The sequence below is a fragment of the Lontra canadensis genome, unplaced genomic scaffold (genome assembly GCF_010015895.1).
Source record: "Lontra canadensis isolate GAN:19392208 unplaced genomic scaffold, GSC_riverotter_1.0 scaffold73, whole genome shotgun sequence".
NCBI lineage: Eukaryota > Metazoa > Chordata > Mammalia > Carnivora > Mustelidae > Lontra > Lontra canadensis.
The window spans coordinates 8,645,739-8,670,371 of record NW_022631067.1 but is presented as its reverse complement, the minus strand read 5'-3'; the positions used below and the strand labels follow the sequence as shown (position 1 = coordinate 8,670,371).

At 40.5% G+C, this 24,633-nt stretch overlaps 1 protein-coding gene across 2 annotated transcripts; it reads left to right on the top strand.

The window, feature by feature from the left end:
* Window positions 1-140: 140 nt before the first annotated feature.
* LOC116881331 lies at window positions 141-16,578 on the top strand. Of its 2 annotated transcripts, XM_032881076.1 has the most exons (7): window positions 142-273; window positions 396-618; window positions 1,311-1,390; window positions 9,511-9,562; window positions 11,487-11,647; window positions 12,373-12,490; window positions 15,880-16,578. In XM_032881076.1, the coding sequence occupies exons 5-7, from the start codon at window positions 11,525-11,527 to the stop codon at window positions 16,281-16,283; spliced, it is 645 nt and encodes a 214-aa protein (XP_032736967.1). In that variant the 5' UTR covers window positions 142-273; window positions 396-618; window positions 1,311-1,390; window positions 9,511-9,562; window positions 11,487-11,524; the 3' UTR covers window positions 16,284-16,578. The 2 variants fall into 2 exon arrangements, with proteins under 2 accessions (XP_032736966.1, XP_032736967.1); XM_032881075.1 differs by lacking the exon at window positions 9,511-9,562 and having other exon boundaries at window positions 141-273.
* Window positions 16,579-24,633: the final 8,055 nt, after the last annotated feature.

Here is a 24,633-nt window from a genome sequence, read left to right as displayed (position 1 = left end):
AGGTCTATTCAGGAGACACTCGCATCGAGCGGTCCCATTCTTCAACCCCCTCGTTTACGGGCATTCCAGCTCCACTGCTGTGCACCCGGAGGCTGGGAAGTTGCAGCTGTCAGGATCCTAATCCCTCCTGCGAGGACTCGCCAGAGTGTACAGTAGCAAACTGCAGGCATGCTTCGGGGCTGACCTTTCCAGCACCCTCTGAGGTCTCTCCAGCAAAACAAAAGTTGTGAATGATACTTTTTAAGCTTCTAGAAACTCAGCTAACCCATTTAGGTATATCCAGACTTAACATTTAAAAAATGTTGACCTTAAGGTAGACAGGTGTAATGAAGACTGCTTTTCTTTTTCTTTTTTTTTGTTCTTTTCTGTCTTTTTTTTTTCCCCCCCAATGGAAGAGGAGCTAAATTGGGAACAAAAGGCGCGTGACCACGTTTGCTGTTGTTTAGCCAGTGACCTCAGGGACGGGATGTAACTGAACTTCACACTTTCCTCACTCGTAAGCTGCAGGGGAAAATGATTTGTCTTCTGACTTACTGAGACATACTGCAAAGAACAATGCGGTGGCTGTGAAAAGTGTTCGGGGATCCTTGGAAGAAAGGAGTGCTATATAAATTCATGGTAGTACTGTGATTATTTATAATATGAACCAAAACTGAGGTGTAAATTATCAAATCGTTTTTTCCCAATGTTGGAATAACTGCTCATTTAAACTTACTTGCATGATATGCTTTATTTGAGAGGCACAAAATACTTTAATTTCTTCAGTTTTAAATGTACTTGCTGAGATGGTATGGGTTCTTTAAAGGGAAAGCTCCTCAAAAGGCCATTTGGTGGTGGGGCTATTAGACATTGGGTACTTACTAATGTTGTGCTGATAGAAACAAGTGGACTTTGCATGTATTTTAGATTAATCCTATGGTTTTTCACTACACTGAACGAAATTCATTTTCTCCCAATGTTTTAACACCTCTTAAATGTGGAGATTGCTATCTGACCAGTCATTATAAAGATGATGTCTTTCTTGGTGATAGCTGAGGTAATCTAGAGTGAAGTAATGTCTTTACTTCTTCCAGTAGCTTTTAAAACTTCTGACTCTGAAGCCTTTGTCTGAATTTTGATTTGTATTGGATAGCTTGTATGTTGGGGGGCGTCTATCTTAAATCATGATTTATTAATATACAAAATTTTGATAGAATTTTCTATGCTATGTTTGATGTTACTTAAGCTTTATGAGGTCAATGTAAAAGCACTTAAAACATGCTTTTGAATTGATTATTACCATTTGATATCTTAATGTATTATTTGCCTAGTTTTCAAGAAATGATCAAGAAAACATCAGTATATAGCCATCGATTAGTTCATTGCTTAATGGATCCAGGAGCTGAAAAAGGTAAATTATTTTATGTTCTTTATATAATTTGACCAATTCTAAGAAGACAGACAACTAATAGAATATAAGTGCTTACCTTCTCAGTGTTCCCTAATGTCTTAAACAGAGCTAGGACTTATCAATTGCATATTGTATCTTGGTTTGTGTTTGCTGAGAATATCTATAATGTGAAATGTCTACTGCTATACCTATGGTCCTGATGGTATGTTAGAGATTATTTTGACCAACAAATTAAATATATAGACTTGCTAAGTGTGTAGAGTTTTTTTTTAATATGAAAAAGAATAGATTTTTTTCCCCCAAGTGCTATACACTACCTACATGACTGTGATTTCTAAAATATTTCTTTTTAGATAGGAAGGGAGATAAAAATTGTTTTGTGAAAAGCTACAAGTTTTTATGAATGCCTGCATTTAAGATGTTTTTAAACTATAAAAACGTTTTTAGCCTGTGTTTATGGTTCCTCCGAGGTATTAATAGAGACAAATATATAATGTGACTTACCTTTCAGTGTAAGGAGAATTTAAGTTTGAATTCTGCTCTAATTGTAGTTATTTGAAACTGACCTCCAATTTTTACATCATTTTTAATATTAAGAGTGACTTTACATGGATTATGTTAACTAGCCCCATTGTCTTGAGATAAAAAGTGCAGACACACACTGTTGATGTAGACCTGAAGAGCTAGTACTACGTTTTTGTAGAACATTTGTTGTACAAATTTAATTATCTTGGCTTCTTTCTTCTCCTCTCTCCTTTATCCACACATGGACATTTTCTAAGAAATACAGTCCTGGCTTTTTTTTTTTTTTTTTTTCCTCTTCCTTCTTTAGGCATACCAGGTGGCCTCTACCTAGGTAGGCATATCTTTAGGCCAAGAGAGCTGGGAGTATGCCCAGTGTTGGCAGCCTACATGTCTTCAACACAATGGTTTTACTGTAGTGATTTTTGCAGACCTAAACATTTAAAGTCATAATCACTTAGAGAATCCAGCCATTTAGAGGTTTTGAATGAAGATTCAGTTTCTGTGCAGTTTATGAATAAAATTTCACCGTTATCATTATCATTAGTAACAATGCTTGATTTCAACTGTGCATACAATAATTTGGCAGATTACAAAGGAAATGGAAGAAGTTCAAGGTAAGGTTGAAACAGAACTAGTATTAAAATATAACACAAGAAAACACACCCCATAATCATCTAGATAGCCAATTAAAGCTTTAAAAATATGTTTGCAGGCAGACTAAGTGTGTGCTGTTGGGGCAGGATCAGATGGCTTTTTGTTGGAAAGACTTCCACTAAACAGAGGAACACTCAGTTCTTCAGTGCTGAAGGCTATTGACCTTACCTCTCCCAACTATTATACTTAGTATGTTGTGCTTGAAAAAGATGGGACAAACCTATAGCCCAGGTCTTCTATTTCCCTCTTGGCCTGAAGGTCCAAGAATTATAGGACATCACTAAGTTACACACAGATTAAATTTAGGACTATGATACATACCAAATAGTCCTCTGTGTATAGTTCCTAATGCTGCATTAAGAGTCTAAGCTTCTAAAACCTTATCCACATTAACTATTATGAGTATCTTGTGTTGCCCACCTTCTGGTGACAGTTACTCTCTAGCCGTTAGTCCACAGAGCAGTGTTATAAAATAGCTCCACAGGGCCTGGGGCCCTAGAGCAGGTTCCTCCAAGCCCCGGGCTCAGTGATTTCTGTGCATTTCCTGCCCCTGCTTACTTAATGTCCTCCTTACTACCTTGTGTCTGTTCAGAGCCCTCTAGAAGCAGATGTCCAAGTGGGATTAAATGTGCAGGAGATTTATGGGGGGGAATGTTTTTGGACGATAAAGAAAGAAGGGACAGAAATGGGCGGGGAGAGCCATCAGATCACGGTGCAGGTCTGACACGTGAGAGAGGAGAGGGAGCGAGTCACCTGCTAGCTGCGTGTCGTCTGTGAAATGGGAGGGAAGTGGCATTAGCAGGCAGCCCCAGGGGAGGCAGGGCCTCTGAGGAGTCAAAGGGACAGAGCTGGAGACGTGGCGCAGCTGTGCTCCCAGTGGTACCCTCCCTTAATCTGAACGGCATACCTCTGTGGCCAGCACGTCATACAACAGAGTAACACACATCAAAAAAAATTATTTCCCTTTGCAGATTTACACCCCTGCACAACCTATATTTTCTGTCTCAGTTTATGGCAACTTCATTTCTCTGGCTGCCCAGAAATCTAGAATCATCCTAGTCCCTCTTCCTCATACCATTCATCGTTCCATCCCATGTGTTTTTACCAACTCGTGTTTCCTGACCGCTCCTTCCCTCTGACAGCAACGATTGCCTTCCTTCAGATCTTTATTATCTCTTCTTGTGCCTGTTGTAAGTACCTCCTACCTACCTGGCTGCCCCCGCTCGGGATCAGCACCCTTTCTTTATCCTCTCTTTGTCCTCCTCTGTAGCTGCATGATCTTTTCTAAAATTCAAATCCTGTCACATTCGCCTTCTGCCTAAAATTCTTCTGTGCCTCATTATCTAATAGGACAAACTCAAGGCTTTTTAGCATGACATAAGTATTTTACCTCATGCTACAACCCCCACTTATCCTACATCTTAGTTCTCAGAGTTTCCCAAACTGGAAAACTGGTCAAGAGTCTTGTTGCCAATGGGCTTTTGCACGTGCTGTTTTCTCTGCACGAAGTGTCCTGTCCTCTCATTTGACTTGCAGACTCATCATCGTCAGGGCTCACATGATTCTTTCCTGAGCTCTCCAAGATGTGGAGCTTTCTCTTTCTACTTTTGAGTCTATCTCATTGCTATCTATCTATGTTGCTCTATCTTTATATTCATAGTGCCCAGATAATGAATAAAATGAGTGAATAAATGAATTAGCTGTAACTGAGGCCTGTTGGCTAGACCTGCAATTTGTTCATTGATAATGATCTCACGTTCCCGGTTCCCAGTTCATTGCCTCTTCTCAGAATCTAGTATAATGTATTATTTAGGGATATCAGATGAAAATCTTCCTCAAGCATCTTTACACATCTTTACAGAGTTGGGTTATGAAGAAGAAAGTTTGAGTAGTTCTGTTGCTGTTTAAGGGACATATCGAACTATAGTCTGAGGCAATAATTTTAATGTGATGGTTGATGGACTACACGATGTCTAATCTAATTACTAATGTGAGACTCACTCATCAACACATGGTATGGTTTAAAAAGTAACCTGAACAACTACCTACAAAGACTAATACATTTTCCACATACTGAATAAATTCACTCTTAAATATATCAGTCTGCCTTAAAGGTCTTCAGAACACAAGTTTGAATGTCAAGTTTGCATGTCGATTGTTGCCCTGGAGGGGAGGTCTTACCACTACTTCACAGGCTCAGAAATTCATACTTGGCTTCTAGACCCAGTGCTGCTGCCTTAGTTCAGCTCTGGCATCTTTTGCCTGGACTATTGCAATAGTCTTCCAAGAGCTTCTAACGTAGCCTTTAGCTGCTGCTACCAGAGGTGAGTGCCTCAATGACAAATTTGCTCACGTCAATTCCTGCCCAAACTCCTCACCTTGGAGAACAAAGGTCAACATTTGCTCTGTTTGTTCCCACAAGTGCAATCCCAATCTGCTTCCTTAGGCTTATTTTCTACAACACCCCAACAGGTACCTTGTACACCAGCTCCATGGGCTTTTTGACCACTCCCCTGGCCCGTCTCCCCATGGGCAGGTAGTTCATCTCCCTTCTCTGCCTGGCAACCTCCCTCTACCTTCCACATACTCAAATATCTCCTCCTTAAGAATGCTTCTCCTGATTCACCAACCAGTGGTGCTTCCCAAAGCACTTTAGAAATACTTCTCTTACTATGTTTATCGTGCTTCTTTTACAATTATTTAGGTGTCTGTCCCCACAACAATCCCAGCAGCAGACTTTGAGTACAACTCATTTTTTTTCTTTCCTATTTGCATCCTGAGCAGTCCAATAAAAGATGAATTGTCTTTCTTCTGTAAATGTAACATCATCTGACCCACTTGATTAAAGAGACAGCCTCTGTCTCTTTAACTAAGCAGACCTCCAGACAAAAAGTATCTCTGAACTCTTTTCAGAAATTAGTTTTAACATCAGGCCCAAGCCCTTGACATTGCTGAGGCATTCATAATTCGATCTTTCAGGTTAGCCTGTGATCACTTACTAATCAGAAAATACCTTTAACATCTTTTTTTTTTTTTTAATCTCTAGCTATTTCTAAGAAGCACATGACATTCATCTTTGAATAGAAGATTCAGTTGAATGACAAGTCTCTTTCATTTAGTAGAGGTGATTTTACTTTAAATTTTGCTGACAGGTTTTCATGACAGCCCTCAAATGGAAGCTTAAATTCACCTGTCATAGCTATTAAAGACATTTTTTTTTCAGTGTATTTCTGTGATCTGACCCTTTCATTTATTGTTGTTATTGACCTTAAAGTATAGAAGAGAAGAATCTAGAGAGTGCTTCTGTTTTGGAAGGCTTGTGGCAATCTAGCCTCCGAAGTGAATTCACTGTTAGATTTTCATCCTAAGAAAAGCATCATCATAACATACCAGAATCCTGCTAATTTTCCCTTCATGCTTGAAATTGTTAATTCTCAGGAGAACAAGAACACCTGGTAGATTTTATTCACTATCAGCAAAGATTAGTAGCAGGAAAATGGTGTTAAATCTTTTTTGTATCAAAGAACATTAAAATAAGATGAGCCCCAAACAGCAACATAATTGTAATATTGTCTTGATTATGTTTTATTTACAGTTTGTTTTGAAATTTATGTTTTAATATCAAACTCATTAATAAAATGATGCTCTAAGATTACAGTAGATAGCTTTTATCTAAAGATACAGATATCAGCTTTCTGCTTTTCATATAAGAAAGTCAAGATTCAACATTTTGTGTGAAATTACTCAGTGTTAGTTACTTGTCTCAGGGCCAAAGTGTTAGGTAACAAGGACAGAATATGTGTGTGGAAAAAATATTCTTCAGAAATGCAAATTAGGATTCCATTGTATGATAATGCTATTAATTTTTGGAGGAAATTGTTCTTCAAATCTTAATGAAAGGTCAAAGAATATCTACTCATTCATTAATCTTCTCAAGATTCAATCGCATATTCATTAAATAATTAAGCATGTATTTTAAGAAACATATTCTTTGAATAATATTTGGGGACTAGATTTCTCCTTCTTATTATGAGGCTCATGTAAGGACCTATGGTGCATCTTACAGATTCGTTTCAGAGGCGCTTGTAGAATATTGCTAAAACTTAATATTAAACACATCTTTTGACATAACTTAATGACTACTGTTAAAATTGTTAAATAACTAACAATGTAAATAACTAACTACTGTTAAAACTGTTACCTCAAAATCTTTAAATCAAAGTTAATGGTGAAAAACAGCAAAGTTTTAAGATAGAAATAGCTGCACATGTGTATTTGCTTTTAAAATCCTACATGTTATATATAGACAAATTATTTTAAGTAGCCAAGTTTGGTACATTTTGGTTTCCTGTTATAAATTATGCTATCTTTTTATCAGACTGACTTCTTCAGGAATGCCTGTAGTGTTTATATAGTATTTAAATGCAAAAGAAAATATTAATATGAAACATTATCAATTAAATTTTATTCAACCTGATAATATCTTCTGTACAATACATAGTCATCTTAGGTGTATAATTAATTTTGAATGACCACATATAGATGGATAGAGTTTTGCTCTTTTAAGTGCTCTTTTAATCTGCAATTAATAGTGGCTATTGTTGTTTCATTAAATCTCTTCAAAGATCCTTTATTGGGAGGATAGTATAAGTAATTTTTGATTATAATAATATATTCACACATATGTTTTAAAATCTTACTTCCTTATAAAGGTAAAGATGTGGCCATCCTAAAAAAATATGGCTGGTTTTGTTTCTTTAGAGTAAAAAAACCCCAGGAATCATTTGTTATTATATTGTTGTTAGGACCATAGCACTAATCTGGTCCACTAACCTTTAGAAGAAACTGCAAAGTCAGAGACGTCAGACTGTAGCTGTAAATATTCACTGGCAAATTTTTATCTCAAAGACTGGAACTTTAGGAGATGCTCCTGGGATTTAGTATACTCTAACATCTATTAATCCCTGATACCTTGGGTGGCTTGTCAGAAAGTGCTCCACTTACCAAGAGTATGCAAGGAGGCCCAAGAGGGCACATTCAGCGAAAGGTCAAGGAAGCAATTACTGTTTCCTGCTTTTCCCTTAAGAACTTCCACAGCAAATGCTGCCCCCCTCCCCCACCCCATCTTAGCAAGGCCTGTGAATAGAATGAAACGGAAGTTCACCTTCCAGTAAGACACATTACCAATATTATTTGGTTCTTAGAGCTCTTCTTGCATGTGAATGGATGCCATGTGAAGAAGTACAGTGACATCGATTTGAAGAGGTGGCTCTTGCTGAAGATGATCAGTTTTTCATCTCTTTGTTTTCCTGTATCTCTGCCAAGAGTCAGTGTTTGTGCTGGTGGTGGAGCGGGCGTACACTGGCCCCTTCCTATGGCATGAAGTCAAGTTAGAGTTTTTTTGAGGAGTACCTGGTTCTGTGTGGATCCTTAGAAGGATGCTACAGAAGGATCACAGAATTTAGGACAGGAAATATTTTTTTTTTTTTAAGATTGTTTATTTATTTATTTGACAGAGAGAGAGAGAGGGAGCACAAGCTGAGGGGGAAGCAGGCTTCCCACTGAGCAAGGATCCCGATGTGCGCCTTGATTTCAGGACCCTGGGATCGTGACCTGAGCCCACTGACTTCGAGTCTTGTTTCTGTTCTCTGAGTCTGGCTAGAGTCCTGCTGGCCACTTCCCCGACCCTGGCACTAAATCCAGGCCTAGTTCTCTTCAGCATAGTTCTCAATACTTAAAAGAGGATGTAGGGAAGGGCAGGGGAGGGGAGGGGAAGGAAGGAGGAAAGGAAGAAGAGGGAGGAAGGAAGGAACAACTAACAACAACTAAGCCACCCAGGCACCCAGGACAGGAAATCTTGTTGACAAAAAGTGCCCCCCGGGACTGTGGCCTCTGAGGGTCAAACTTGATCTACCTCCATCTAGCCATTCTGCTCCCTGAATACTGGGGAATGATGTTGTCGGAGCTCCTAGGACAGAGTTGGAAATAACATCTCTTAGGACTTAAGGACTTAAGACTGTCACTTCTACTTATTCTTACCTCAATGCTGTGGAAAAGTTTGAAAGTCTCTTGAGGCTTTCCCATGCTCTTGAGTCCAGAATTTTTAAGACTGGAACCGAAGGGGCTCCTGGGTAGCTCAATGGGTTAAGTCTCTGCCTTTGGCTCTGGTCATAGTCTCAGGGTCCTGGGATCAAGTCCTGCATCGGGCTCTCTGCTCTGCAGGGAGTCTGCTTCACCTCTTTCTCTGCCTGCCTCTCTGCCTACTTGTGATCTCTCTCTCTGTCAAATAAATAAATAAAATCTAAAAAAAAAAGACTGACACTGGAGAAATATACATATATTTATATAAAAATATAATATATATAGAATATATATATATATATATATATATATATATATATATTTCTCCCCCCTACATTTTCCTCTATCCTAAAATTTTGGAACATGTTTTAAAAATGAAAGTTTGGTCACCTTGGAGCTTACTGTTAGGAGTAATAGACAAAAAAATCAGTGGTGTCAGATTTTGGCTTAGTATTGAGAAGAATTTTCAATAATCATTTTCTAAATGTACCTTGTGAAATAACATATTTATCCTCATTGGAAATATCCAAAGAGGCTGACCAAGCTGGATATGTAGTTTACACCCAGCATGAACATGAGGGGCAAGGGTAGACTAGAAGGTATCTGAAGGGTTTTCCATCTTGACATTCTAGGATTCTCTGATATTTTATTTTTGAGTGGTGCATCTGTTTTAAAACTTTGAATAATTGCAATATTGGAAACTGAAAGTTTTTGATTTTTGAGATTTGGGAAATAAGTTTTCTAGGAGGAGATTTTCTTCCATGAAGACCAGAATGAGAAATTTTTGTATTGCTCCCAAATTTCTTGGAAATACTTGTATTTGTTATTTGTTTATTTACTTGCTTATTTTTGGATCTCAGGACTGAGGTGTGATTTAATCATCCCCTTCAGGTCATGATACACTCCCATCAGGCAAGACTATACTGTTGTATGTATATCTGTCTGTATGTTCCTTCCTTCCTCCCTCTTCTTCCTTTCCTCCTTCCTTCCCCTCCCCTCCCCTGCCCTTCCTTACATCCTCTTTTAAGTATTGAGAACTATGCTGAAGAGAACTAGGCCTGGATTTAGTGCCAGGGTCGGGGAAGTGGCCAGCAGGACTCTAGCCAGACTCAGAGAACAGAAACAAGACTCGAAGTCAGTGGGCTTTAAGGATTGGTATAAGAAGTACATAGCTTCTCTATTAATGCAAATCATAGATCAAAGGTTAAACTTAAGACACATTTCCTTCTTGAAGCCTTTCCTTATTGACCTTCACACCGCGCATTCCCCCTTCTTTATTTAACTCTAGAATTTTCTTTTATTCTAGAGGCATAATCGACTAGTAAGAATTGTTTATATTTAAGATGCGTGAATTATGTTTTGATATATATAGATATCTGTATAGATACATAGAAATGAACATGGCAATCAAGCTAATTGACATTATCCATCACTTCACAGAGTTACTGTTTTCTTGTTTTTGGGATGAGAACAGTTAAGATTTATTCTCTTAGCAAATTTCAAGTATACATTATTATTAACTATAATCACCATGCTATGGATTGGATCTCCAGAATTTATTAATCTCACGTAAATGATACCTTGCCCCCTTTGACCAATATTTCTCCATTTCCTCCACCCTTGCCCCTGGCAACCACCATTCTACTCTCTGCTTCTATGAATAAGTATAGAATTTTCAATCTGGTACCTCACAATTCAGTCTTTTTGTTTGTATGGTGATCTTGTTATATTATTTAGTTTCATGACCAAGATATAATAAATTATAATAATGATAATGATTTACTGAGCTCCATGTAATAGCCAAAGTGCTAAGCACATTACATACAGCATCTTGTTTAAATCTTCCAGCACTATTTGGTGGAATTTCTTCTATCTTCCACATTTTACAAAGGAGTTAACAGAGACTTCGAGAAAGATGTGTATCTTGCTCCATAACTAGTTTGTAATTCTTAGAGACAACTAGTTTTTTAAAATTGCATTCTAGCTTTTTAGGAGTAGAGAAGAGGTTTTGGAACAATCAGAAAAGAACTCACATTTTGGCTCCTTCATTTATAAGTTACATGAGCTTGGTCAAATTAATAAGGCTCTCTGAATCTTAGTTTTTGTTACCTATAAAAGTGCAAATAATAATGCCTACCTCACAAAACTGTTAAAAAATTACATGAAATAAAATGAAATTACATATTGAAATGAATATGTAATAATGAAATATCACATACAATATATTTAACATGGTCTAGTGTGTTAACTATATACTCAGTAATTGGCAATTTTGCTTATGAACTTGACTTGATGTCACAGACGTTAAGATGCCATGAGTTGCCCCAAAGTAATAGTATAAAAAAAAGTAATAATAGAATAATACAAAGGTATCATGTTGGATGGTATTAAATATCTTTAGCCTGGGTAAAGGTGGGTCATAAAGGGTTTACTGCAATACATTATTGACATAGCAGCTTACACTATGTAGTCAATGTGAACAGTCAAGATCTAATGTTCCATCATCAATCTTCCTCTTGTTCTAGATGAAGAGATTGGTAGCCCTTGAAATATGTTGCTTTTTTAAAAGGTATACCAGTTATAATTTGTTTCACGTGGCTTTGCATAAATGGAAATCACTTTGGTGAAAATCAGAAAGCTGTGGGTTTTAGCTTGGAAGAAATGGATGCTTATAGTATGAGTTATTTTAAAATAGTTTACCTTACTCTTACGCTGCGCCTAAAGTCAATGAATGTAAGTAACTTAGAATGAGTAGAAATGCTCCATTTCCATCAGGTTCTTTTTTCCGGTTCTTACCAACACAACCACAACCACTGACCTTTTCTTTTCCTTTCAGTGAAGAGAGATGATGACAAGAAGGTGGTTGCAGAGATCATGGCAAGATGTTTTGTCCCAAGTCTAATAACAACCACCCCCTGGGAGGAATTTCATTTTGTCGGTCATGAGATTCGGATTACGGAAGCCATGGATTGTTACGGTGCTGTTGTTTGGCCATCGGTATAATTTCACACAAAATCTTCTATATTTCAATGGTTTTCTAGTCAGTTTTGTTCCTTGTCGTGTACCATTTAGAAAGAAGAAATAGGTCCCATGCTTCTATTTTGTGAACTCAAATAATGTTAAAACTTGTAAATCACAAAATTGGGAAAATGCTTCCACCAATTAATCCCATTTTTGACTTGTAGGGCTAATAGAGATTGCTGTTTAAATCTCCAGTGTTTTGTGACTATGGGAGTTTAGAATAGCAAACATTTTTATTTCCTGTTCAACTGGTTCCATTTGAGTTAAATAATTGTAATGAAATCTATCACTCAACATGCAGAATGTTCTACAAGGCCACCAATCCTTTACCAGTTGTCCCGAAGGGTGCAGAACCCCCCTTCCCTCCACTGTCTGCCCCAATCCCACACACTTCTTTTAAATGACTATTATTAGAAGTTGCTTTCTTTAAAGACAATCAAACTTAAGCAACTGAGTTCCATAGTTTCTGTTTTCTCATCTCCCCACAATCCCCAAGGACTTTTTCTAGTCTAAATGTCGAACCTGTTGGAGGATGTGCTTCTGTTGATAATTTTCTGTGTGGTGTGTACATATTCATGCATATATTCACATGTGTACACATGTCATAACATTAGTGTATATGATTTATCTAATAGACTTTAATTTTAGTTTCTGATATTACTTGCAAAGCACTACTCTTTTCTTTTTGAAAACTTTCATAGGCCCTTGTTCTATGCTATTTTCTGGAAACAAATGCAAAGCACTATAATATGGTTGACAAAAATGTGATTGAAATTGGAGCTGGAACAGGGCTAGTCTCCATCGTGGCAAGTTTACTTGGTAAGTAAGTAAGTACTTTTGATTGAATAGGGTCAGAGAATTCAATGATCAGATGTCATTAGCTGCTTTTACTATCCAGTTTACTCTGACCTAGGCCTATTTTTAACTCCTTAATTGTTTGAATGGGCTTCATCAGAAACACTACCAGTTTTGGTTTTTTTAATTTAAGATTATTTATTTGACACAGAGAGAGAGAGAGAGAAAGAGATCACAAGTAGGCAGAAAGGGAAGCCGGGGGGGGGGGGGAAGCAGGCTCCCCACTGAGCAGAGAGCCCCATGCCTCTCTCCCAGGGACCTGGGATCTCCCAGGGATCTCTTTTTCAGGACCCTGAGATCATAACCTGAGCTGAAGGCAGAGGCTTAACCCACTGAGCCACCCATGCCATGAAACACTACCCGTTTTAAAGTCACCTTACTGGCTTATTTCAGAATTTTCTGTGACGTCATATTAATTCTGCTCATGGAGCACCAAGTCATAAGTGTATTCTAATTGGAAGGTGCACTCAGGCCTCCTGGCTGCTTGAGGAGGCATGTGGGACACAAGGCCCAGGCAGAATCTACTGCTGCTGACTCTGGTGGTCTTTATTGAGACGTTTACCATATTTCAACATTCCCAGGTAGCTGTCCATTCCTTGTAGGTTTTGAAGTCCTATGCTTTCATGAAAAATACCTATTAGAAGAGAGAAGGAGTATTACCAATTGTGTCTGCTTCTAGGCATTTTCCCTTGCACTTCTTTTCTTTCTTTTTTAAAAATTTATTTTATATTATTATTATTTTTTAAAGAGTTTATTTATTTATTTGACAGAGAGAGAGATCACAAGTAGGCAGAGAGGTAGGCAGAGAGAGAAGGGGAAGCAGGCTCCCTGCTGAGCAGAGAGCCCAATGCGGGGCTCAATCCCAGGACCCTGAGATCATGACCTGAGCCGAAGGCAGAGGCTTAATCCACTGAGCCACCCAGGCGCCCCTTTATATTATTTTTAAAAGGGATTTTACCTATTTACTTGAAAGAGAGAGCGAGCGAGTCAGCACAAGCAGGGGGAGCAGCAGGCAGAGGCAGAGGGAGAGGGAGAAGCAGACTCCCCGCTGAGTGGGGAGCCTCATGTGGGGAGCCTGATGTGGGGCTTGATCCCAAGACCTTGGGATCATGACCTGAGCAAAAGGCAGACACTTAATCACCTGGGCCACCCAGGCTCCCTTTGCATTTCTTTTCTCGGTTCATCTCCATTCTTCTTTGGGGACCCCCTTCTTTTCTCACCAGCATTTCTTTTTCTCATGACACGTGTGACAGTCTCCACACATGCCTGAGCCTGCTTCACTTTGGTCTCACTCTGTTGTTGTTACCTGTTTCATTGCCTTAATTTAGCTGCCTTTTCTGGTGTGTGCTGCCCAAATATGTCTTGATTCCCTTGGTCTTTAGAATTGCACACCTGCCACTCTAAAATCTTGAGAGGAAATGAAGATTTAGCAATTTACAACTTTCTAAACACTGGGGAAATATGGGACTCTTGAAGTCCTCCCTCAATTTTTTTTTTTTTTAATTGTTCCTTCCTGATATTGCTTCCTTAAGTCACCATTCCATTTGGTATGGGTAGTCGGTGGCACCACTGGATTTATACCCAAAGGCTTCCTGATCAGGAGCACATTTGTGCTTTGGGAAGTCATTTGTTTCACTAAAAAGAATTGATCCTTTTAGGCTGCTTATATAACTTGACACAAATAATAGAAGATGGAGGCTCTGTTTAGTTAGTGTTCTACGACTGGTGGTGTTTACCTCTCTAGACACAAAGAACTTAATAGTCAGATAATTTATATTCACTGTAGACAGAAGGAATCTTCCTTATCTTGGGATTTTTTTAAATTTATTTTATTTTTTAAATTTATTTTTTTTAAACATATAATTTTTTTATCCCCAGGGGTACAGGTCTGTGAATTGCCAGGTTTACACATTTCACAGTGCTCACCATAGCACATACCCTCCCCAATGTCCATAACCCCACCACCCCTCTCCCAACCCCCCTCCCCCCATCAACCCTCAGTTTGTTTTGTAAGATTAAGAGTCACTTGGGATTTTTAAAAGGATTTATTGAAAATGACAAACCCACCCACACTAGAATATGCCAGCATATTTCTGTGATAAGCATATTGCCTTCCCACTTTAATATTTCCCACAAAATACAATCAAAACGACCAGAGAAATTTGTCATCGTGACAATGGAATGAATGGGTTCGTAACTGGTCTGGGCTGCACTAGACTTCTCCCAGTTCTGCTTTCCTGTTTCTTACCCCAGTCTATTCTTTTTTTTTTTTTTTTTTTAAGATTTTATTTATTTATTTAACACAGAGAGAGAGAGAGAGAGAGAGAGAGAGATCACAAGTAGGCAGAGAGGCAGGCAGAGAGAGAGGGGGAAGCAGGCTCCCTACTGAGTAGAGAGCCCAATGAGGGGCTCGATCCCAAGACCCTGAGATCATGACCTGAGCCGAAGGCAGAGGCTTAACCCACTGAGCCACCCAGGCACCCCTACCACAGTCTATTCTTGCCTGATGGAAGAATGGAATGGAATTGGCCAATCCTAGATTTATTTACACAGTATTTTCAGGCTCTGCCACAGCTCATCGTTTACTTTAAGGGCCAAATTTTATTGATTATTGGTTTCTACAACTTTGCCTCTTCCAATTTCTTCCTTCTACTATTCACTTTTAATTCAGAGATTGTTTATATCTTCTCCATCCAAGTAGTCTTTCCTGCATCTGTGGTCTTTGGCTGTAGGAACACTATGCTCACATGGTGGCTAGGTTTTAAACATTTTTTTGGTGGGAATATTCATACTTGTAAGGGGGTCAAGTTGAAAACTTGGACATAAATATGGATGTTGCGACACTTCCAATGTGATTCTGTTGAAAAGCCCTCTTTCCACGCCCTGCACCTCCTGTTCAATCACAGGATGCCCGGCACAGTCTACACTCCCTTGGCCTCGTGTGACTCGGGCTCAGAATTCTTTTAGTGAAGAACAGGTGCGTCTTTCAACAGTGACTTCTGATCGCTCCACAGAAGGTTCCAAATTTTACTTTCTCTAGCATATTTTTCTGTTAGCAGGTAGTAGATAAATAGCAAATAGCCACGGCAACAGTAATCGAACAAACAGAAAACCCAGGAGAACAGAAAAATGCAAGGGAGTTAAGAAGTGCTATGGGAATCTCAAATTTTTTTAAGGGGAGGCATAAAGCTGCCTTAGCATCTGTTTTGAAGGGATTTCCCTCCTGTGTGTACTGACCAGTCTTTCCTTGGGGTTAGCCATTGTGCAGAATTGCAGATGCATGCTGGCTTGAAACCTGATTGCTTTACCTTATCCCTCAAGGGTTACTTTTCCTACTGTTCTTTGTTTCATAGGTGCACACGTGACTGCCACAGATTTACCTGAATTACTTGGAAACCTGCAATATAATATTTCCCAAAACACCAAAATGAAATGTAAGCATTTGCCTCAGGTTAAAGAACTCTCCTGGGGTGTAGCTTTAGATGAGAACTTCCCCAGGTCTTCCAACAATTTCGACTATATCCTGGCAGCTGACGTTGTCTACGCCCACCCTTTCCTAGAGGAACTCCTCATTACCTTTGACCATCTGTGCAAAGAATCTACCATCATCCTCTGGGTCATGAAGTTCAGGCTGGAGAAAGAAAATAAATTTGTAGATAGATTTAAGGAGTTGTTTGATCTGGAGGAGATTTCCAGTTTCCCTAGCCTGAATATCACGTTGTATAAAGCTATGAAGAAAAGTCGGAGGAGTGCGTGATACCCTCAAAGGAGGGCTTTGAAAGCAAAGGTGGTTTCTAGTAGAGTGTTCCTTTAAAGAAGATCCTGGATGATCTGATGTAGTACTGCCTTTCCCAAGTACCCCCTCCCACCCCCAAACTTGCCTCACCCCAGACAGGGAGTTTCCCAGATACAGCACCTGGTTCTGGAGGGCGGCCCAGTCATACCGTGTAGTGATTGATTAGGACAGGGCCTGCTTTCCTTATCCTTCTATAGCACCATTTATTATTATTGTTATCATTTTAATAAATGGTACTATTATTTTTAATGTATAACTATAGGATAATTTTTAATATCTCTAAAATGAATATTCTTATTGTTTTAAATGTAAGCTTCTCTGGTTCTCTCTTTAGGAATAAAGAAAGAGCTTATAATGGGATCTGCAAGTAAATCTGAAAAGGCAGATGCATAATGTGATGGCAAACGTGAGATTACATTTTGTGTTATTCATCAGTGCCAGTTTTTAGGTGGTCTGTTGTCTCTGCTTGGTGGGGCGGGCCTTGAGCGCAACCTCTGAAATCAATCACGCTTGTGGATTTGAGGTTATGGGCAAGGACATTTCACTCTAGTAGATGAAAAATGAACGGAAGCAAACGTAAACACAGTTGAAAGTTTGGAGGAGTTATTGTTTTCTTTTTAAGCCAAGAACAGTTATTTTGTATAACAGAAACAGAGATAAATATAAAAACTTTGGGTTGAAAATACACATGAAAAGATTCAGGCCTCTAATCCCTAATAACCAGACATAGGACGGGTTTTAAAGTTGAAAGCTTTTGTGATGCACATATATAGACTGAGATATCTGAAATCCTGTGTGATTTTCTTCACATGGACCTTAGAGATTAGAACAAAGACCGAAGTAATTAAGTCAGTGCAAGGAGGGTAAAAAACAAGGATTGCGTCCCAGTGGTTCAGGCTCCGTCGGTGGGTGGCTACTCCTGGAGTGTTCTTAGGCTGTCACAGGGCCCTGGGGCGGTGCTTATTCTCCTAAACCCAGCCCTGTGCTTTGCTGGAGGTTCTCAGGGGTCCAGCACAAATGACAGAATGACTGCTCAGGTCCCGGGGCGTAAGGACGGTGCAGAGGTACTCCCAGTAGGTTTCGGGTTGTGCGGACCCTCGGGCTGCCTTCCAGTGACTCCTGCATTTACGTGCTCTCTCCCAGTTTTCACAGCCCGTTGCTACAGGAAGGCATGTGATCCTATGACCTTTTTAAGAAGCTGAGGGAACATCCTTACCCCTACTTCACAACCAGCGCTGCTGGGGCTGAGGGGGTGGTGGCTTGTCCCGGGCCGTGGCCGCACAGGGCTTGTCTAAGCCTGGGGCCTGTGTTCTTACCACTGCACTGCTTTTAGGCTTTTAAAGCAGCAGTTCTCAAGCTCTTGTAAATGAGTGAAGTCCTCTCTTCAAAAAGGGATCAATACCCACAAAGGAAAGCAAGTACATCAGGAGAAGTGCGAATTGCGCTTCCTTACGCTTTCCCTCTTGTTTCTGGCTTTAACTGGGTGGTCAGGGCAGACGCGTTTGGAAGGTGACATGTAAGCAGAGCAGGAAGGAGATGAGGGGAGAAGCAGTGTGTATATCTAGGGAAGCGGGAAGCGTGTTCCACGCAAAGGGGCAGCTGTGCCCCAGGAGCAGGCCAGTCGTCTAGCAGAAACAGCAAAGGCCAGTGTGTCTTGGAGCGGGGTGAGCAGGGGACACTGGTTCGTCTCAAAGGGGGCCAGGTCACATCTAATCTTTATTGCTATCTGGCTTCTTCACTAGCAGACTCAGGTGGAATTTGGTTTGCCAGTCGTTTATCAGGGAGGGAGTGCCTCTAGGATGGAGACCTGTGGGGAGGAGGGGGACAGAGGCAGAGGTCGAGCTGCAGTGCAGGTCCAACCACACGGGGCCCTGAACTGAGAGTGGCCTTTCTGAGTGGTCCTGTGTTGGGGTAAGCCTTCTGGCCTTGATGACCCATGTCACTCCGTCCCTGGATATGGGCTGCCCCGGGAAGGCTCTGTGACCTTGCATGAGGTGACTCTTCAACGGAGGGTGTCTTGCAGCAGCCAGGTACTAAGTTTTTCTGACGGGGATCTGGGCAGAGCATCACAGTGTGCACCACTGCCCCTAGGGCTATTGAAAGAACTTTGGCTTTTTCTCCGGCGAAGGCGAGAATCACCAGATGACTTGGAGTCGAGTGAAACAGTATTGCTCTGCGTGAGGACCTCTCTGGCCGCTGCTTTGAGAATACTTACAGAGGGCCAAAGGGACCAGTTAGGAGGTTGTGACAGCTGTCTAGATAGGTGAGGAGGAGCCTGCAGCAGGGAATGGGCGCTAGAGGTGGTGAGAAGTCGTCCTTTCTGCATGCTTGGAAGCTAGAGCCAGCAGACCTTCCCGCCATATTGAGGAGTCAAGCCTGACTCTAAATTTGTGTTTGATCCCAGCTGCTGGATGTCAAGTTAGAGTCATCGGTGTAGAGAGGGTTTGTAAAGCTCATCGGGGGAGCAAGAGGAACAAGAATAAGACGAGGATGGAGCCCCCAGGCTGGCCAGCATTAAGATCAGACTTGTTTTTGAGACTTGTTTTTGAGGTTCTGCCCCTCACCCACAAGTTATGTTAATATCTGTTGACTTTTGAAAGATTTGAATTTACTACCACAATGGTTTTTGAACTGGTCGGTAGAGTTCTAAATTTCCCTACAGCTGACTCGGGGGTTTCTGGGGGTGTTTTAAGGGTAACGACTGAATACGGTGGCTCCTCTGCTAAATGTTTGAATATCACTACTAAGCTATTTTTAGGTAGAATAGATAAAATATCCTTCTTTTCAAAGACTGTGTTAGAACCAAACCAGCCATATGGTTCCTCCTTCTCTAGGTGTCAATCTGTCAAACACAAGGGTTTCCGCAGCCATTGTTTTATTCTGTTTATAGCATTCACTTGCAGATTTTGACACCCACCCCCACACACTGTGTGCACATCTACTTTTATCTTTTTGCTGTAGGTTTGCCACATTTGTCTAGATTCAACTTCATAATAATTTAATTTCAAAAGATGTAATTTGAGTAGGCTTTTTTTCTTTTTAATGGCTAGTTGATGCGTTAACTTTAGTGCAAGGGCGTTTACTATGAAATTTGCCTTTACTCTACTTTTTTCTCTGTGTATAGTGTGTGTGTTCTTTTTTTGACAAGTTAAACTATGCTACTGAGAACCTGTCCCAACTCTTGTAGTAACTTCCCAGATTTCTAATAGACTAAGCACACCGATTGTCAAGGGTTTTTTTTTTTTGTTTGTTTGTTTTTTAAAGATTTTATTTATTTATTTGAGAGAGAGAGAGTGACAGAGAGCATGAGAGGGGAGAAGGTCAGAGGGAGAAGCAGACTCCCTGCAGAGCTGGGAGCCCGATATGGGACTCGATCCCAGGACTACGGGATCACAGCCTGAGCCGCAGGCAGTCACTTAACCGACTGAGCCACCAGGCTCCCTGTCAAGGTTTTAATAGAGGTTATCACAGAATAGTTTTTGCTTCAGGGTAGACATACCAACTTGCCAGTGATACTTTTAAAGTGTCCATGTTATAGACCTGTAACCATGAAGGTTGTGCCCCAGGCTGTATCAGTCGCCTCTAGGAAACTCAATACTGTATTAAGATCTTCTATCCTAGAATTTACTAATATATCCTATTTCACTTGTGCCAATTTTTGTCAACCAGAATTTTTCAAAAATTGGTTTTTATTCCATATTTACATTCTGCTTCTTTCTTGGGTAAAGAATTGTGACACTGGGTAACTTCCTATCAGATTTGGAGCCAGTAGTATAAATCCACTGTTGTGGAAGAAAAAAGAGAGGAAACATGACAGAATGTTCTTTTATTTATTAATTTTTTTTGAATCTTCTTTTATTTTTTGAAGAGCATGGTGTTCTCTGTAAATGCCTGGTGTTTAGAGACAGAGACCATCTCCCACTTGTTTTAAACGGTGCTGTTGTTGTGCGGACAGATATATAATTTCTGAATATCCTTTGGAGCTAAAATATGTCCACTGGGTAGGACTTTCATACACGAAAAGATTTGCACATATGAATTTTGAAGGCAAACTGGGAACCTTGGAGTCTAGAAATAAAAAGTATTTGATCTACATAAGGATTCTTATTGAGAAGCTTAGAAGGAAATTAATGCATTGTGCCTCCTCTTTCAACTCCATTTTAACTTGGTTTTCAATGAAGTCTGCATGTAGAGGAAAAAAGCCAAATATGTGCATTTCTTTCTCCACTGAAGTGTAAGGCAATAATAAGAAACAAATTTGGGCCTGGAACAGACAAATAATTTCACAAAGTGTAGGGGATCAGGGCAAAGTAAATTTAAAAACCATGGACATTTATGAGTATGTTTGTGTATCTAATTCTTTAGGTTTTCTTTATGAAGCCTAGAGATAGTTCACAAATGATTTCTACAACCAGGTTTTTGATATTTTTGAGTTTGTGATGTGACATTCAGTCTAGAATATTTACCCGCAAGCCCAGTTTCAATGTCTCCTCTTCTTCCAAGTTCCACACAAGGTCAAAGACAGTGTCCCGTATTCTTATGGGGCTGTATTAATGGGGTAGTTGTGTCCTCAGTGGCTTTAGCTAGTATCAGTTAATTCCTATTAATTCCTTTATGAAGAGGGCGCAGGCTGGACACTGGTGTGTCCTTGGCTCACGTATGGCTGTGTAATGCTTAGATTGCTGGGCATACACCGCTGGGTGTCTATTCTACCCAACTAACCTTTGGCCTCTGTCTTGAGCAGTGCTTTGATTGGCACAGCTCCGAGAGGCAGGACATTGTTTCTCCTCAGTTCTCCTAGTTTCCTTGATTCGAAGGCAGTTGTCTTGCCCTGAAATCCAATCAAGTTTTAGAATTGGTACTTGAACATCTAGGAATTCAAAAGCATCATTAAAAACGAAGACAGATGTCCAGGTCAGTTTTGTGATAAATGACATTAATAGAAAAAAATAGAAGAATACGGGATATCTGCTGTTAACACGTTATCATACCAAAAAATATTGTTTGGTGTCCCAAACAAAAGCACAGCCAAATAAAATTTAAACAGTCTCTTAAAAAATGTTTTAATAGTCAGATGTTATTTTGTCATGCCACAAATACAGGACACAAGGCTTCTGAAAATTATTTATTTGGTAAATGCTAGATTTGTAATTTAGGATTTGAGAATTTTCATATTTTCATTGTCCATAATTTTAATTTATGAGTAGCCCCTTACCTTCACTGGATTTGTGTGTGTGTGTGTGTGTGTGTGTGTGTGTGTGTGTGATGATTTAATTTGGGTTTTCTTATCTAGTGCCATGATTTAATTTGGGTTTCTTATCTCTTTCTGTGTTTCCTTTGTTGGAAGAATATAAATCATGATAGCAAAGGTTGTCTCTTTGTCACAAACCATCATAAATAAGCCCAAAGAACAGGCCATAAAGATGTAAGAAATTCTTAGATTAAAAAACATGAGTAATGTTTTCTACCCACCTGGTGTTCAGAGGTAAAAGTACACTTTGCATCTAGTAAATTATTAACACTTTTCTAACCAAAGATTTCCTCCTTCCTTAGGATCTCTGTGATTTATAGGTAGTCAATTTAAGAATTAGATGTCAAACATGATAAACAGATTTCATAATCATGTATTAAAAAGAGGAATTGAGGACTAATTATACAAAGGTTACAATTATTTATAATACAATTATTATTTTTTAAAGATTATTTTAGAGAGAGAGAGAGCATGTGCAAAGGGGGAGGGGCAGAGGGAGAAAGTCACAAGCAGACTGCCCACTGAGTATGGAACCCAATGAGGGGCTCGATCCCACAACCTATGAGATCGTGACCTGAGCCAAAACCAAGAGTCAGATGCTAAATGACTGAGCTACCCAGGTTTCTTTATTATACAATTATTATAATAAATGCATATAATAAGAGTATACAACATTCTTGGGGTGGGGAGGACAAACTGCTACTGTGGGGTGGGAACAGATTCTCTATTTTTGAAAGAATTCAAGGAGGGTTAAAGACAATTATAAGAAGGCAAAATAGCTAATGCAACTACTTCACTTTATTTGGATTTTATTCTTCTCTAGGAAGACATCTGATGGCTGTCATTCATTTGCTTATCAATTCGGTATTTGTTGAAAACCCACAATATGCCAAGGAGGGGCTGTAGACACACAGTGAATGAGGGTCATGGGCCGTTCCTCCTGGAGACCTCCGGTTAGGTGTGATGCGCTGATGGAGAAATCGGTGTGTGGTGGGGGAAGCGAACCACCCCGATAGGAGAGGACCTAATCCACCACCAGGGAGTCAGCGAGGGCTTCTGGAGAAGACAACTGCATAGCTTCACAAAGGAGCTGGAGAGAAGGAAGTGGGGACACATTCTGGGCAGAAGGAACATCATGTGGGAAGCTTTAGAGACAGTGAAATACTCGCTGGAAAAATGGTCGCCTCTCCTGCCCCTCGACGAAATAACTGCATTTATGTTTCTGGCTGTGTTTTAGATAGTTTACATGTGGCATCTCACTGGATACCTTTAATGCCCTAGAGGTATTAGCCCAATTTACATATGAAGAAACCGAGTCTCAGTGGGGGTGAACAGCTTCTCAGAGGTTATAGCTGTGTCCCATCCCGTGGCACCAAAGCTCCTGCTTTCTTCAGGGTACTGCTTCATGCCCCCTTTCCACTCTCAGTCCTGCAAGAAAATCCTGAATTTTAATTTTAGTCTAGCGAATTCAGAGCAATCCAATTTACTGAATATTGTCTTTCTTTGTCTCCTGAGCACAAATTAGCTTTAGTGGAACACTACCGAGATGAACTCCCTTTCCCAATATATCAAGAAGAGTCTGATTTTATAAATGTATTCGTATAGCCAGCAAATAATTTCTTCTTTGCAAGGAAGATTGATCAAATATTACATTAATTAAAGATATGTAGTGTGGGGGTCAGAAAAGACCCTCTTGGGCACCTGGGTGGCTCAGCCGGTTAAGCTTCTGCCTTCGGCTCAGGTCACGATCCAGAGTCCTGGAATGGAATCCCACATCAGGCTCCCTGCTCAGCGGGGAGCCTGCTTCTCCCTCTGCCTGCCATTCCCCTGCTTGTGTGCTCTCTTTCTCTGGCAAATAAATAAATAAAATCTTAAAAAAAAAAAAAAAGACCCTCTTTTATAAAAGGTAGCTTGGAGCAGGAAGCAAAAGGTGTTCTTTTTCTTGCAAGATGGCACAGGCCGAATGAAGGTGCCCTCGGGTGACTTTTCAGCAGGAGAGGCCAAGGGGGTGGGGCTGAACTTTAAAACATCATCCGATCTGTCTGTCTGTGACGCTGGTGTTTACAGGCCTGTTACTGGGTGGTGACGCTCACTGCATCAGCATAGAGCTAAGCCCTGGGGTGATGTGAGCACACCAGTTCCCAGAAACCACCTCTCAGCAATCTTTCAAGGTGAGGCCAGGCTTGGCTCAGGCAGTGGAGCCTTTTAAAGCCAAAGAGAGGGCAAAGGGACTCTGACAGGGAGACTGGAAGTTTACCAGCATCTCCATGGCAAAGTGCTTGTCTCAGTGGAAATGGCCCGAGGTTCATCTGATGACAGGCACCTCAGTTCTGGGAGGCTGAGATTGCTGACCCAGCCTCACACCCTGGCTGGAGGCCTGGACAGGGGCCGGGACACGAGCCGCTGCGGTTCAGTGTGTGCTTCCCTGATGTCAGAGGCAAGGGCATGCTCCCGGAGACAGTCGTGTGAGCTCGAGGACCGTGCTGAGTGCTACTGACGAGTGATGTGAGCCAGGGTAGCCGCAGAACGTTCCAGGGTCCAGAGGAGGGAAAATGATGTATCCGAGCGTTCTGGTGGGTAGGGGCTTCCGGGGCAGTCAGTTTCAAAGGCAGGATGGTAGGAACAGAAGCTCTAGGGAGCAAACCTCAGGTTATTGAGGAAGAGGAATCACAGGATACTTTTGTCTCTGGTAGTCTTTCTGTCGGATGTAGTCCTGGTTGATGTTTACACCGGCCGGTACGCACTGAGGCCTGCTGACGGACGGACGTCTCTAGTAAGCAAGTGGCTGGACGAGGAGTCTGACCGATGCAAGGAGTTGAGGCCGGCATCTGAGGACATTTCAGCTCGGGTCCCGACTTAACCTACCGCAGATCAAAAGCTGGCTTTGATTCCATCCTGTTCTAACAAGTAGCTGAAAAGTTAAGGGTTCGGAAGCCATTCCTCCAAAGCTTCCAGAACAAAAGCCGAGTCTGAAATTGCCCAAGATTGCCACTGGGAGGCCCCCGTACTCTGTAAAATGAACATTCCCTGCCAAATAAAGAAGTGAAAATAAAAGAAATG

Bases quoted from the DNA above. Each gene is read 5' to 3' on its own strand.
- LOC116881331 (XM_032881075.1), top strand. From the start codon at position 1,321: ATGATCAAGAAAACATCAGTATATAGCCATCGATTAGTTCATTGCTTA. The intron at 1,391-11,486 runs GTAAATTATTTT...TTTTCCTTTCAG, and splicing joins GGATCCAGGAGCTGAAAAAG to TGAAGAGAGATGATGACAAG. The intron at 11,648-12,372 runs GTATAATTTCAC...AAACTTTCATAG, and splicing joins GTGCTGTTGTTTGGCCATCG to GCCCTTGTTCTATGCTATTT.